Below are 14,958 nucleotides of genomic sequence, written 5' to 3' on the forward strand. Positions count from 1 at the left end.
CAAATAACTGATTGCTGAAGACCTGGCCAAGGCTTACACTATATTGTATGCAAGTAACTCTATAGCTAAAAAAAACCCCATAAGTCACTCAACAATTAAAGTAACAGTAATGGAAAATTGCCTTTTTTGTATAAAACCTGTGTTTGTAAATGTAAGCTTTTATTTATCCAGCATTTTCTGTGTTTTATTTATTCATGCTTTGTTCTGGTTTGATTTCCTGTAGAAATAGCATTGCTCTCTTATGGAATGAGTTACAGTAGTGTAAGGTTCCAGTGGGTGAAGTTGTTTTGAACCAACTGTGTGACATGACTCATTACTCCCATTATGATCCTATACTATGATATCCTCACACCTGGATGGATTTGGTTTTGTGTCTATGCATGTTCTTCTCTGTTCTGAGGTCATCATATTCAAATGCTACTTTTGTACTAAGTTACTTGAACTTCTGGTACTGTTTAGTGTGCACATGAAATACTCTTTAGTGGCAAATTCTTGTCTATTTGCATGTTCCCACCCTGAGGTCCTAGTTTTTCTTACCTACTGAAAGTGGAGAGTGCCCAGCTCTGTCTTAGACCTGGTAATCAAAATATGAAAATTTTTGGATGCATGTTGCAGGGAAAATTGTCAGAGTGCAGCCCACTCTGACAGTGACAGAAAGACCACAAAAAACAAGTACCTTGTGTAGTTTTGCTTCTCAGACCAGTTGAAACAGATGTGTCCTTTGCTTGCTTGCTTTGCTGCTGTAATATCTATTTACTTGAGTAGCTCTCTCTCACCAGGCATCAGCTACATGTTCTTTCTGTGAGCCTTTCCCACAGCTCTTTTTGTCTCCCACGCTTTCACCTTCTCACTCTCAAGTCAATACCATAGTTCCCTTGGTTCCTCACAGAGCTTTTGAATGGGAAGAGTCAAACACCTGCTGAGCTGGCTCAGGGCTGTATACAGTGCTGACTGCTTAGGTGGAAGGGTAACTGCCTGTTTTGTCTAGTCCATGAATTACTGTGGCAACTAATCTGCATATTTCACTTGTAGCAAACTTCAGTTAGCCCCCTCACACTTGTGCAACTTTAATGTCTTAAAGAATCTATTAGTAAGTATTAATTACTGTCTGGAACACAACATGCACACACCCGCCAGCACTAGTGACTTCAGAAAGATACAGGTACAAAAGAGCTGGGATTTCTGAGCGCAGTTTCCATAAGAAGCAAGGATACAAGTGGAGGTAACAGAAGACTCTTAGGCTGTTAGCACGTGAGATTGCACTATGAGAACCTGAACTGGATTTCCATCAAGGTCCTTGGACCTTGATATATTTATTTTAAAAGTGTTGGCAATGCTCCTAAGGAAGAGGACTTCCCTACAAATACAGAACTAAAGAGTGATTTTGGAAGTCTAGGTTGGGAAACAGCTTCACAGAATTGTCACTAGGATTATTCTGTAGGTATAAGGTGTTCTCCCAGGAGGTAGTTAAAATGTTGACTTGAGCAACAACTTTTCATCATACTTGGTTATATCTGTCCTATGGAGGCTTCAGTACCACAGATGTTCTTTTTCTCTCTGCACAGTTTTGATCAGTGCTGTTTATTCCTGACAACAGTGCTAAGTCCATCAAAAGAGCTTATTTATTGCCTTGGAAATAAAATTCAAACTGTTTTTTTTTTTTTTTTTTCATCCAGATAAGTGCCTATCCTATTTGAAATGCTTTTTCAGTACTGCTTTTCCCTTTCTGCCCCATGACTGAATGTGGAGTCCATCTCTGTCTGGTTAGTACACTTACTTGTATTAGGACTCAAAAGAAGCACCTGGAAGAGCAGAAAATCTGATTGATATTTTTATCAGTTTTTCTGTAGTTTGAGAAGATCTCACTACTAAATGGGAAGTGTAGTGCAACTCTCAAAAAAATATTGTGCCAAAGTTTTCTTTGTCCCTTTGGGATCGGTTCTGAGTCTGTTGTCCTGGCTTGCCTGTGCTCATTTGGTTTTCATCAGCCTTTTTGCCTTTATTTAGTTTGACCAATCCCACACCCACTATATGTAAACATTGAATGAGATTCAGTGAGCAGAATAAGAAAAATGACAACTAGCCCATTAGGCAAGAGAGCAGAATCCTATGAAGGCACAGCATTAAAAAAAAAAAATTAAATGCAACTTGATATTCAGACAGTATAAAAGGCTACAAACTGCATGCTTTAGGGGATAGGGTAGTTAGAAATACAGTTCCACTGATTAACCTGTTTGGTCTCCTTTTAGAACATTCTTCAAGTACTGATCTCATCTTTATTTCTCTTCAGAAGCACCATAGATGTACTGGGGGAGAGAATATTCTTCTGTGCTATATGGTCACATTAAAAGGAATAATTATATTTTTAAAGTAGCATGCTAATCTTCTCCAAGGTTTTTTTCTCTCCCTGTTTCTGTGGCTTTAAAGAGAAGGGTGCTCAATCTGTATGGTCTTTTGCTATGTGACAATAAATCTGTCTCTCATTTGGAGCATTGTTTCTGTTTGCTAAGTTTTGTCAGAGATACATGGCAATGAAAGTCAAAGTGATGGTGGTTACAGACATTTTTACTCCATTATCTGTTGCTTGAGTGGCTTTTGTTCAGCCATTGTCTACATGCCCTCTAATACCAACATCTCCTAAAATCTTACCTTATACAGGATCAAATTTAATAGAAAAAGTAGTGTAGCCAAGCATGTAAATGATCACTTGTTTTCTATACATCCAGGAAGAGTTCTCTTTTCTGCTCTTGCCGTCTGTGATTGTTGTTTTCTAACATCTGTGGCATGATACAAACTGATACATATTTCTTTGCGAACAGTGCAAATATTTTTAACAGATCTCTATTTTTTACCTCCTGGCTGAACCAGGCAAACTTTGTTTTACAGAATTTCTTCTGCTCAACCTCTGGTTTGCCATCTTTGTTTCAGAAAGGATGCATCATTTCAGAATGTTAATGAAGAGGTTAGTGAGACTAGTTTGGTGACTGACTCCTCTTCTCTGTGTATGTGGTTTTTAGGACCATTTCTGTAACTTTTAGATTCATATGTTCAACACTATTAGTGATTTCTGTGTAGACAATGTAGTTTTTATTAACCATATATCCACCATCAGTAGAGGAGGGAAAAGACATGTTACTATCAAAATAGAAGTAATGAGCAGTGTGCAAAATTTGAATGAGGAGCGGGATGTTTATTTTCACTCTTGGCACGCAGAGATGTGCTACATAAGGACCCTATACTTCTGAAAGTCAGATCATACCAACAGCATTAGGAGGCTTTGGCTGCTTTTTTCTTACATTCTTTGTTTGATGTTGATTCACATTTTCTTTTTAAGAGCATGGGTTTGGGATTTTTTCTGGATGAGTCATAATTCTCTTCATGTAATAATTTCCCCATGGAACAGGTGTAAGCAGCTGGATGTCATTGCATAAGGATCCTCAGTCATTGTTGCTGCTTGCTACTTCTGTTCTTAGGTGTTGATCAATCAGAAGGGCTCTAAAATGCTAACCATGAGTTCAGCGTTAAATAGTTTAGTGCTTAATTCTGATGTTTACCAATCCATAATTTTTATTATGTCTCTCTCTTTTCTAGAAAGTTTTTAATAGTGCTAAATAGCTTGTATTTTGCAAGACAAGTTTTCTTGTATCCCTGGAATTTTACTCTGTGACTTTCTTATCATGTACTAAGTAGTTAAATTAAGCATAACCACCAATCATTCTTGACAAGCCTTGTGATAAAGGATTTTTTTGGCGATTAGTTTAAGTTAAACATTTGACTTTTGAACTCATTCTTGTGGTATGTTTGAAAATACTGGTGACCAAACAGTGTATTTTGATGAATAACAAACTGTAAACATTGCTGCTTTTTGTTATTATAATGAGGGATAATTGACATTCTGGTGTTGATGCCGTTGATGTTTTACATAAAGCTTTAAAAGAATTCAAAATACTTTGTTATTTTGCTCTTAATACAGACAAATATGCTGGGTTTTTTAACCGAAACATTTCTAAGAGGATTTTGAGACTTTAAATTGTATTTGCTCTGGAATATAATTGAATGTACAAAGCAGGTACTTAGAAATTCTTCTTATGGGTGAGAAAAGGATAGAGTTCAAAAAAAAGTAAATGTGACTTATAATCAGGAATGCTGTGAATTTTGTAGAGCAAGATGTGCATTTCACTGATGTGATGCTCATCTTTTAGGATTGCTTTGTTGGCAGCATGGTCAAGGATGAGCAAATCCTATGGCTGCAGTCAGCTGTGCTCTGGCCCACCTGCTGGGCACTGACCCATTCTTGTGTAGGGTCTCTTATATTCTTAGATACCAAAGATTCTTGCCTTTACTACTCTTCTATGTTAAAAATCCATGCTTGTGATTATACTAATGGTTGATACTGGACTGCTCCAGTTACGGATGTAGACTTTTAGAAGCGCACAAAAGTCATGCAGATAAGGTGTTGGAGTTCAGGATCCTCTTCTGGACTCTCTTAATATGAGAATTGAACTCTTAAAAAAATAAAATCTTTAGCTGGGTAATTGATAAAACTGCTTGTAGGTTTTAGACGGTTCCTAGGAATAACATTATCTGTTTTCACCTCTATAGGAATGGTTTTCAACTGGTAAAGGAAAGCACTTCAACAAGTGAAATGTGATGAAAGGCTCGCAGAGTAAAAAAGATGCAATTTTTCCAATTATACTGTCATTATGAGAAAAAGATTTTATTATTCTAAATGTGTTTTACTTAAATATTTTGGGTGCTGTCTGGAAAGTGTAATGAAAGTGTGTTACAAATATGATTAAAATTAGTGTTTCAGAGGGGAAAAGTTATGTAATCTTAAATCATAGAGGTTTGGGACTTTTGCTTGGTTTTGATGGGAGGCACTGACAGAAGCATTTGATACTATGCAAAGAGATTGGAAGATGGTATTTAGCTGATAAAGTTGTGCATGGTAAAGCAAGGAAGCATTTGGTTCTCAGTGTTGCAGTAAGAAAAGTGATTATAGAGAAATCATGTGTAAGATATGTAAGATAGTTGGTTTTTATTTGCAGTCATTTTTCCAAGTTTTTCCTTAGTCAGCCAAGGGAAAGAAAATGTTGAATACCGAAATGTATGTTGCAGTAGTTAATTGCCTGGATAAGTTTTTTCGGAGTTAAAAGCAATTTATATCTTGTCTTGTATTTCTTGAGTTTCTGTTTATTGCCCAATATGAAGCTGAACACGAGGTTTTACTGAGAGTACATATGTGCTTGCACATCTTGCTGAACTGGTTAAATATGGTATTATCTCAAGGGCTCATCATTTTCAAAAAGCTGATGTAGCACAACCCTTCCTGGAGTTCTGCGAAATAAATAGTTTGAATGGGCTTGTATCTAGTCCAGGCAAAATCAATTGGGCTTATTAAAACTGCTGAAATGAACCTGGCTGACCTTTCATGAAATGAGCTGGGAAGCCCTCAGTTATGTGCTCTAAAGCAGAAGCAGGTTGGTGCAGGAAGGGAATGGGGACATTTTGACTCAGCGTGATTTCTTATGGAGAGAGCAGCTTGTGCATACTCATAAACTGATCTGCACAGGATAGGAATATTGCTTCTCTCCAAGGAAAAGAGAGCCATTCTCCAACTTTTGCTTGTTCTTAGCAATGCACAAATATTTATAGGAGGCAAACCAGTGAATCATTAGAAATGTTCTTCGTACAGTATCTCCTTAAACTGGAGGTGGTGGTGTGCTGGAATGTGGAGATATCTTTGTGGCAGATTCTTTTGAAAGCATCTTACTCTGCTTGTATTTTCCATACTAAAGGTTTACAAAAAAATGTTTATACTACAGCTTCAAACATCTTCTGAAATCCTAGAAAACCTAAAAAATTTCTGTGGATTCCTTATATTAAGATCAGATGTGGGAATGTCACATTGAATATCTGCTATACAAAACTCGGATGATTTTAATGGAAAATAAGAATCTGAAATGGTATGTGCCTAGTGGCAAAATAAAAAAAGCAGAGGAAAGGGAATGGACAGAGAGAATTATATAATGGGTCAGAATTACACCTCAGTGGTTACAAGTCCATTTCTCTGCTGTGCTGAGAGAAAGTAATTGCTGTACTTACATCTTTTTCAATGATGTGGAACTAGGTTTTACAGCGAAGTGCAGTATTTGAGAGATCCTGCAACATGAACAACACAGTAGTCCAGCTAATTGAAATGTCTTGTGAGCTGAGGCAGTTTCAGCTGCAGGGCAGTTTGAGAAAACCCAGTATTTAAAGTGTCTAACAACACTTAAAACATTTTTAATTTTTTCAATAATAATGTATCAACCCTCATCTGCAAACTGAAATGTGGTTTTATTGATTTTTATTGCTCTAAAAATTAACTAAGAACATAAATGGCAATAATGCCAGCAATCAATAACTGAAGTGCGTAAGCAGGATATTTTCAATAAGAAAGCTTATTTCATCATGAGTCAAAACAAGTGGATTTCCTTTTTAAGGCAAATGGTTATTGAAGCAAAACTTAATAACCTACTAAAAGGCAGTAAAAGGTTTAAATTATGTACTTGTTAGTTTGTTGGTTTGTGCTCAGCCTGCATTTTGTAAACATTGTGTGAATTGGTGTGTCTGCATTTTTGGAAGGGGAATGTAACCTTTGTGTTTGGGAAACCACAGCCTCTGACAGTGATTACGAATCTGCTTTAGGGCAGGAAGGCATTGGCAACCCTGGCCAAATGTGCCATGCCAGCCATGGATGGTGACTGTCAACCTGTGCCCATGACTCTTCCACCTCATCTCTTACAAGTAATAAAAAACCTGGTGCCTCAGTGGTTCTAACCACTCAAACTTGTGCTGGCCTCAGCTGGTGGGACAGCTGAGAAGGGAACTGGAGTGGGGAGCAAGCTCCCATAGCCTTTAAAACAGAAGTTATATGCTCTGAATTAGATTTACATAAACTGTTTAACCAACTGTTCCATGCTTGGGAAGGAGGCCTTTAACCTTGGAAGTATGGATTATTTGGTGTGGTTGAATACCTTTCAATGGTACTGATTTGCAGACTTTTGTGATCTTGGACCTTCCTGAGAAGAAAGGAAAGGGTGGGAATGGATGTTGCTGGCAAATTCCAACTGAAAATGTTTTGTTTAAAATTATGTGGCTAGAACTTTCATACTAGATTTTGTTCCTGTTCAAAATTGCTGAAAGAATAGATAGTGGCAGGTGATCTTATATTAAAAGAGAGAAGAACATTCTTCATGACAGATGTAATTGTATTCAGAGAAAAATATTTCTATGGAGCATTCATTGTCTTTGGAAATTTTATGAGATGCATGTATTGGAAGGAGAGAATTTGTGGAGAAAGGTACACTTACCTACTTAGTCACTACTAAGACCTTTTTCCTACAATATTGATATTTGAGCTTCATTTTTCTCCTTAAAGAATGTTTTCCCTTGAAAATGCAGTTGTTTCCTGCTGAAACTCACCCCCAGATTGGGTTGACCCCGAGAGGTGGTAAAGTCTCTCCTCCAACTCAGGCTTTCAAAGAAAGACTCAGTAGTCTTCAGTCGTCCGGTCTCAATGTAGTTTATTGCATGTTATCTCAAGGCACACACACTCCCTGACATTCTCTCTGACTCCTTCTCCCTCTGCGTCTCTCTCCGTCTATCCTGCCCAAGGGGCTGGTGCCATCTTTTATATCACACATTGCATATTAAATGTTTATAGTTTTTCCCCAATGCCTATCACCTATATTGAACAGTGACTTTCTACTCTAAACCAATCTGTGAGTGCCAACATCACCAAGAACATGGAGGATAGGAAGGAGAAAGAAGGAGGACAGGGCACGCCTAAATCCCTCCATCTTAGAACTTTTGACCCCCATGTACAAAACTCAGACCCCTCTGTACAAGGCCTAAAACCCCCCTGTGCAGCACTCAAAAATCCTTCCTTTCACTTTGTGACTACTTCTATTATAATATTTAAACTTTTGTGATTTCTTATTCTTCCTGCAAAGTAGTAAATTGTTCCACAGATCAAATTCAAAACCACAAGAGTTTCCAGCTGCTTGCCAGGGTCTCAGATGCTACTAACATAGACCCGGAACATCCAAGAGTGTCTGAGGGACACCTTGGGTTAGGACAGTTTCCATTCTCTGTCATGACAACTTGGAGACCGGAAGGCCAATCTGAAAATGTTTCTGTTTTTCTAACACAGTATCATTCTTCATCTACATGACACTGGCTAAAATTTACATGATAACTTCTGTGTGCCTCATAGTTCTTTCTGAACAAGCCTGGCTTTGTAAGAGGCAAAGATGACTCCATTTCTTGTTGCAGTAGGGCCTTATTATTTCTTTTTGTGTCACTTCATAATGGATTAATATGATAATGGGATAAATTAGGACCTAAGTTTGTTGCCAAAATTTTAAAGTTTTACAGTTTATAAAAGGTAGAGGATGTTGATTTAAAGATCATTTCCTAGAATATACCATAGCAGTGTTTTTTAAATGCTTCCTTATAAGTGGACCCTAAAGAATTACATTAAATATTTGTAATTATTTTATTAGGAAAGACTCACTGAAAGTGTTTTTGAATGTGTAATGATTTAGCCATAGTAACCTTTTAAGTATGCCTTTCTTAGTGATAGGAGCAGGTCTGCATGAGTTACATTGAAAGGTTGGTTAGAAGTAAACCAGTGAAATTGCTTTAGTGTTGCTGTCATGAGCCCTGCTGTGGAGAGTTTAAATGGCTTTTATTCAAATAGGTTCACCTGTGGAAACATATCCCTTTCTGGTTGGCAGTTTTTTCTAGCACACGTATCACCATAGTGTTTGTTTTGGAGGAGCTGGACTTAGTTTTTGATATACTAGTGCTATTTTCAGCTAGCAAATAACACTGGTTTCATTTTTAAAGATACTGTATTCCAGCATTCTCATAATATACTTTTGACTAGTTTTGTGTCCCTTGTGCAAAGTGATGGCAGAGATTGTCAGTATCTGAGCCTCAGAATACTGACTTTGTTTTTTCTGCATTAGAAATTTCAACTGAAATAATTTGACATTCATATTTTTTCCTCTGCTAGTCCTGTTCTCTGTTTCTCAAGGTACTGTACATTAATCTAGAAGCTTTTTCTGATGTCTTAAACAGGTTATTTCCCTGTGTTTCCGTAACAAAGTTTCACACATCTCTTGTTCTAATGTAGAGTGCTGGCAAACAGCACTCCAACATGATGTCATGGTTGGAATTTTTTTAGCTTTGTTTGCTCTAAGTTGGTCTTCTAACATAGCTGACTTAGCCCAAAGCTGGTTGAGACCTTGCATTTCTACCCTGGCCTTAATGTGCCTTTGAGCTAGAACAGAGGCAGTAATACTGATTGTTTATTTTTTTATTTACTTCCCTACTTACTTTTACTGTGTCTGTCCTGACAGCAGTCACTGGTATAGAAATGTAATCCTCTCAAAGCAAGTGTTTCAGCAAATCTGGTATGAAACATTTGTTTTGAAGAGTCAAAATGTTACATATAAGTATAAACTGTGAATAATTAATGACTGTTCAAGTAATTTTAAAATTATGGATTTTCAGTGGTAAGTTTTCAAAGAAAAAATTAAAACCAAGAGGGCCTAAATTAAAATGAGACTGACACTTCAACCTCAGCAGGTGCCACTATGTCAAAAAAGATCAGCTGTTGAGTGAAGAGTACAATTAACTTTTTTTTTTTTCATTTCTGGATTTATTGAAAATCTCTTACGTGTAAAAGTAATACAATTGCATATGGCAAACAGGGTTGTAGAATCATTCAAATGAAAGGAACTTCAGGTATAATCCAAGCTCCTGCTCACAGCAGGAGTAGCACTGAACTTGCACAGTGTTGTCTAAACCTTTGTCAAACTGGAACTTGTTTTGATTATTTCTTACTTTTGTGATGAAGAAAAAGCTGTTAGTTGGAAAGAAGAGCATTTAAACATCTGATTAAACTTTGCTGAAATATGAAATTAATATTTGAAGATATTCACTGATTAATTTTGTGAAATATGGGAAGCATGTGAAGCAACATACAAAGACTATAACTGATAACCAAATATTTTTTGTTTTAGAGCCTTGATGAGTATGAAGATGATGAAGCAGGGCAGAAGGAACGAAAGAAAGAGGATGCTATTACTCAGCAGAATACGATACAAAATGAGAGTTCCAGCGCAGATATCTCTTGCTCATATTTACTCCAGGTGAGATCTTAACTTTGTTCATTTTGGCATTTTACTCAGATTTAAAACTTGTACTACTTCTTTGTATATCTTAACAGTAGATTATACCCTACGTGAAAAAAACCCTAAAATTTAGGAGTTGACACATTGCTGAAAACAGAGTATGAGGTTCTATTCCACAGACTTAACACTGCTGAGACAAAGATTCTGACAACAAAATCTTCTATTTCTCTAGAGGTCTTGAAGGTAATAGTTTTGATGTTCATCCTGGAACTTACTATTTAGTGAGGGGAAGAGAAACTGGGAGATTCAAGTGAAAAATACTGACAGGTTTAGAATATTCAATTTATTGGAGGTAGACTTCTAAATCAGGAAACATTTTCCTAATTTATTTTGTTAATTGACTTCTAATTACTCATTCAGGGATTGAAACCAATACACAAACTCAAACCAGAACCAATAAAACATTCAGTACAACATGCAGTCATAGAGTGGTGCTGGGGTTTGTTTTGTTCTTTTTCTTTCCTAGTAATTCCTGATACCTGTTTGTCTCCTGAGCACTGAATTTACTGTTTGTATTGTGTATGCCTAATCTAACTTAACATTTTTTGAGTTATCGGTGAGTGAGACTAACAAGCTCAGAGGTCAATGCCTGTGTAAATTTAGAAACATGTTCACCTTTTGTTTCACTTATGTACACTAAATTTAATCTTCTGTTCCACCTCTCAGTCACTCCCAATAAAGGAGTCCTGCATATTTTAACAGTTGATCTGTATCTTTTCTGTTCTGAATAGCATCTGTGGACATCTCCTCCCCAAACACATTGAAAAGCACAGGTCCCTGCACAGATTCCTGTGACACTATTCTGGTTGTTCTGTCCACTGTGAAAGCTGACCATTGGGTCCACCATTATTTCCTGCTTTTTCACCAGTGATTTATTCACAGGACATTTTCTTTCATTCTAAAAGGAGATTACTTTCTTGAGTAGGCTTTGGGGAGTGCCTTTGAAATGGAGTATGCTGTCAATCAGATTTCTGTCCTGGACATGTTTTTATAACTTAAAAAAGCTGTATTAGATTTACGAATTGCAACTATTCTACAAATGCCCTAGTGACTCTTCCACGTGCTATCATATTTACTTACTTATTCCTTAATTGTTCTAGACCTATTAGCAACACTTTATCCTGTATAAATATCAAATTTAGTCCTCTATAGTTCTGTGTTTGTTTAAGAATCTTCTTAAGGATGATGTTTGTTACCCTGTGTGGTACTAGGGCGGTTTTAAATGAGAAGTTACATTTAATCTTAAGTAGTTCAGCCATTACATTTTTCAGTAACATCAATAGTTTCTTCAAAGCTCAAGGAGTAAATAGATGCCTTGTTCTGGTAGACCTGGTGCATTTTAAATTTTTTTTTTCTTCTTTTTTTTTTTTTTTTTTCCCACATTCTAACAGTGCTTCTGTTGTAAATAGACTGTTCTCCAGAGGGAGTGCTCTGATATGACACTCTTACCATTCTTTTCCATGGTGAACAGCAACAAAATTATTTCTTCAAAGCAGGTGTCTCCTCTGAGTATGCCTCAAATATAACAAATCCTATAACTGGATTTGTTGTCTTTGCAGATTCATCAGGAGCCATCATGCTGAAATTTTTTATGCTTTTTTCCAAGTTGTTTGTAAGACTGTTCCTTACAGTGTTCGCTCTCTTTTCACTTCTTCAGCAGATATTCCAAAAGTCTTAATTTTTAGTTTCTCCTAGTGGTATAATGTAATGCTTTGGCTATATTCCCATGCCCTCTTTTTTAATCCATATTTTCTATTCTTCTTGACCAGCACTCTCAGTTCTTATTTACCAAGCTGTCTGTATTAATGTGAGCACTACTTCTTTCTTGACAGAGCACAGCAGGAGTGTCATGTCACCAACAATACAGAAGAGAGTCCCAGGTCTCTGGTCTGGCAAAAGCCCAGGGTGGCACATGTACAGAACAGATGGAACCTTAGAAAGTTGTAGCTACTAAAGCTTAATCAGTTTACTACTGGCTCTGTCAATTCGCTTTTTATTAGAAGACTTAGAACTTGCCCATTTTGAACAGAATTTGACAGCAGTGTTATTTCAGCTTTGATGACTTAATTTCCTTTTGATTCTACTCTGTCCAAGACTAATACTCTTTTTAAAAGTAGAGCTCATGTTGTAGATGTAAGAACTAATTTTAAGTTGCCATTGACCAATATATATTTTACTACCATGTACTAAGCAGAATAAATACATTTCTGTATTTACAGTATATATACGTATATATATACACGTATATGTTGTATATATATATACACATAATAAATACATTTCTGTATTTACATTATATATATATGTATATATATACGTATATATTGTATAGATATATACATTACAGCTATTTCCCCTCATTTGTCCATTCTTATCATCATTTAATGAAATTTGTAAATACATAATTATTGCGAATATGGTGAATAAAATGGCATTGACTTCATATTTGATGAGGAAATACGTTGCTGAATAAGGTTTTCTTTCCAGTCCTTAATCTGATTTTTCAGTTCCCTTTCAATATTGTCAGAGGTTGTGGTTCTCATTTTCTTAGGCAATATGTAAATTTTTTTGAAAACTGTATGAATTTAAAGTTCTTGATCCAAAACACAGGCGTACCAGGTTTATTTAAGAATAGATCTAAAAATACAGCAGATTTGAGTATTTTCCTTGGAGCAGAGCTATTTGACTGAAATAATCTTCTGAATTATTTTATATTGGCAATATAGAAGATGGTAGGTCTGGCAATGTTACAAGCACTGAAAAACTGTTGCAATCAAAGTATTTGTTATTTAAATTTAGCAAAAGATAGTGTGGATAGTTACATCTCATCAGGTGAATCAACATTAAATCTGCTCCCAGACACAAGTGTTATATCTGACTCTGACTTTCTTGCTTGACTTTCCTCCTGTTCTTAATAGGACTAAAATCCTATTCAGTTGCTCTGATCTTGTGAATTACGGTACTGTGGGCTACTCCAGTGATGTGTATGGAGATGCACACTGAGGGTGATAAGTCATACATCACTGAGCCTAGAACTCTTACAAATGAGATAAAAAATATGTAATGCTAAGGACAAGCATAGTTAAAACTACTACTTTAAAAGTTACTGAAGTTTCTACTTCAACTAGAACTCTTTGGTGTCTGGTAATTATAGAAATCTAGCTCTTGTTTAGCAGAGATGGCAAAATTGAAAATAGTGCAAAACTATTTGATAGCAGTGTCTTTCTTGTAGGTGGATAGAAATGATATGTTCAAAGTAGCGAGTATGTCTTAATTGAAAATGGTGTTAGTATTTATGTGCTATACAGAAAGCCTGCATCAAAAAACCTACAAGATTTGGCTGGAAAAAAACTATTTGTTTAATGAAGATTTATTTTTAAGTCTTTTAGAAAACTTTCTGAGTTCCAGAATGTGGAAAAGATGTTACTATTAGCTGATACTCAAAAAAACCCTGCCAAAAAACACCATATGCAAGGCCTTTGTATCAAAGCATTCGGGTTTGCCGATACCATGGTCACGTGCCTCTTGGAATTTAGTTGTTTGTGCATTTGGCCTCCTAAAATATGTCCCAAATATGTGCCCTTCTCCATGTAACACTGTGGCAGTAGGGTTAACATAACCTGTCTGTCATTACAAAAGTGATATTTGAGCATGGTAGTATGTTGTGATGTGTATGTCACCTTAAAGTGTTCTTGAAAAATCGGAGCACCAATGGGGAAAGCTGGGAAGATTAATTCAAAGCTAATATAAAGCCTTGCAGTGAGAGACACATGTATAGGTTCTCCATCCATTAAAACCTTCCAATTACAACTAGTTGTTTTTAGGTAGTTATGCTATAATAATACAGAAGTATCATTCTCAATACCTTAGAAAGGGTTTGAAATCCTTTGTTTTATGGTATCTTTGGTTCCTTTCTGTTTGCATTTTATTTCAAATGTTGTAGTGTCTGTGAATGCTAGCTGTGCTGTGCAGTGAACGAGTACACTGCAAAAAAATTAACAGCTGTGAATAATTGACATTTAAGATATGGGATTTGAGTATATACATATTGTCAAAAGCATCAAGAGACAAAAAAGTGTTTGAGAACTTCAAAATTACTTTTGTCATTGGCATGAGGGTGGGGGTTATTGAGTTCTAGATGTGTGTTTGTCCTCACTGAGGACAAAAAGGGTCTTGCTGGATGAGCTGAATCCTTTCCTCTCCCTGGAAAACTTGACCGAAACATGTCAGGATGATTTTTACTACTAACATAACATGGAAATAGGAATCAATTATAGTGAGAGAGATACTGTTTTTTTGTGCCTCTGGGCATGGAAAGAGGAAATTCTGAATCACTTAGATACTGAACTTCAACCTTTGTGAAACTAATACTCTGAATCCTTCAACTGAAAGGTAATTATTTATAAATACTAGAATGATTTGGAGCATCGTCCTGTAGAAAGGGAATGCTGATCTTCATTATTATCACACAAAATTTGTCTAGTGTATTTCTTAATTCCATATTAAGAAATTGAAGATCATAACTATTGCCATTACCAATATCTTTTGCATCTGTCTGATTGCCAAAGACTCTGTGCAGTTGTCTGCTAGAAACCTGTCTTCGTATTTGTAGTGCTGATATAAAGCTGGGAGGGGAATTTTGCCTCTCAAGCATTATGAGGCCTGGGACCCCCAGTATGATATGATTCACTCTTTTTTAAGCCATGACAAT

General features: G+C 36.3%; 1 protein-coding gene across 1 annotated transcript in view; it reads left to right on the forward strand.

Annotated features, from left to right (window-relative positions):
* The window catches only part of PAWR (pro-apoptotic WT1 regulator), a 69,856-nt gene that overhangs the window by 24,334 nt on the left and 30,564 nt on the right, over positions 1-14,958 (forward strand). Inside the window, exon 3 of the mRNA XM_053978602.1 lies at positions 10,077-10,205. Coding sequence (XP_053834577.1) covers positions 10,077-10,205 — 129 coding nt within the window. The remainder of the gene's footprint in view (positions 1-10,076; positions 10,206-14,958) is intronic.

This window comes from Vidua macroura, chromosome 5 (genome assembly GCF_024509145.1).
Source record: "Vidua macroura isolate BioBank_ID:100142 chromosome 5, ASM2450914v1, whole genome shotgun sequence".
Classification (NCBI taxonomy): Eukaryota; Metazoa; Chordata; class Aves; order Passeriformes; family Viduidae; genus Vidua; species Vidua macroura.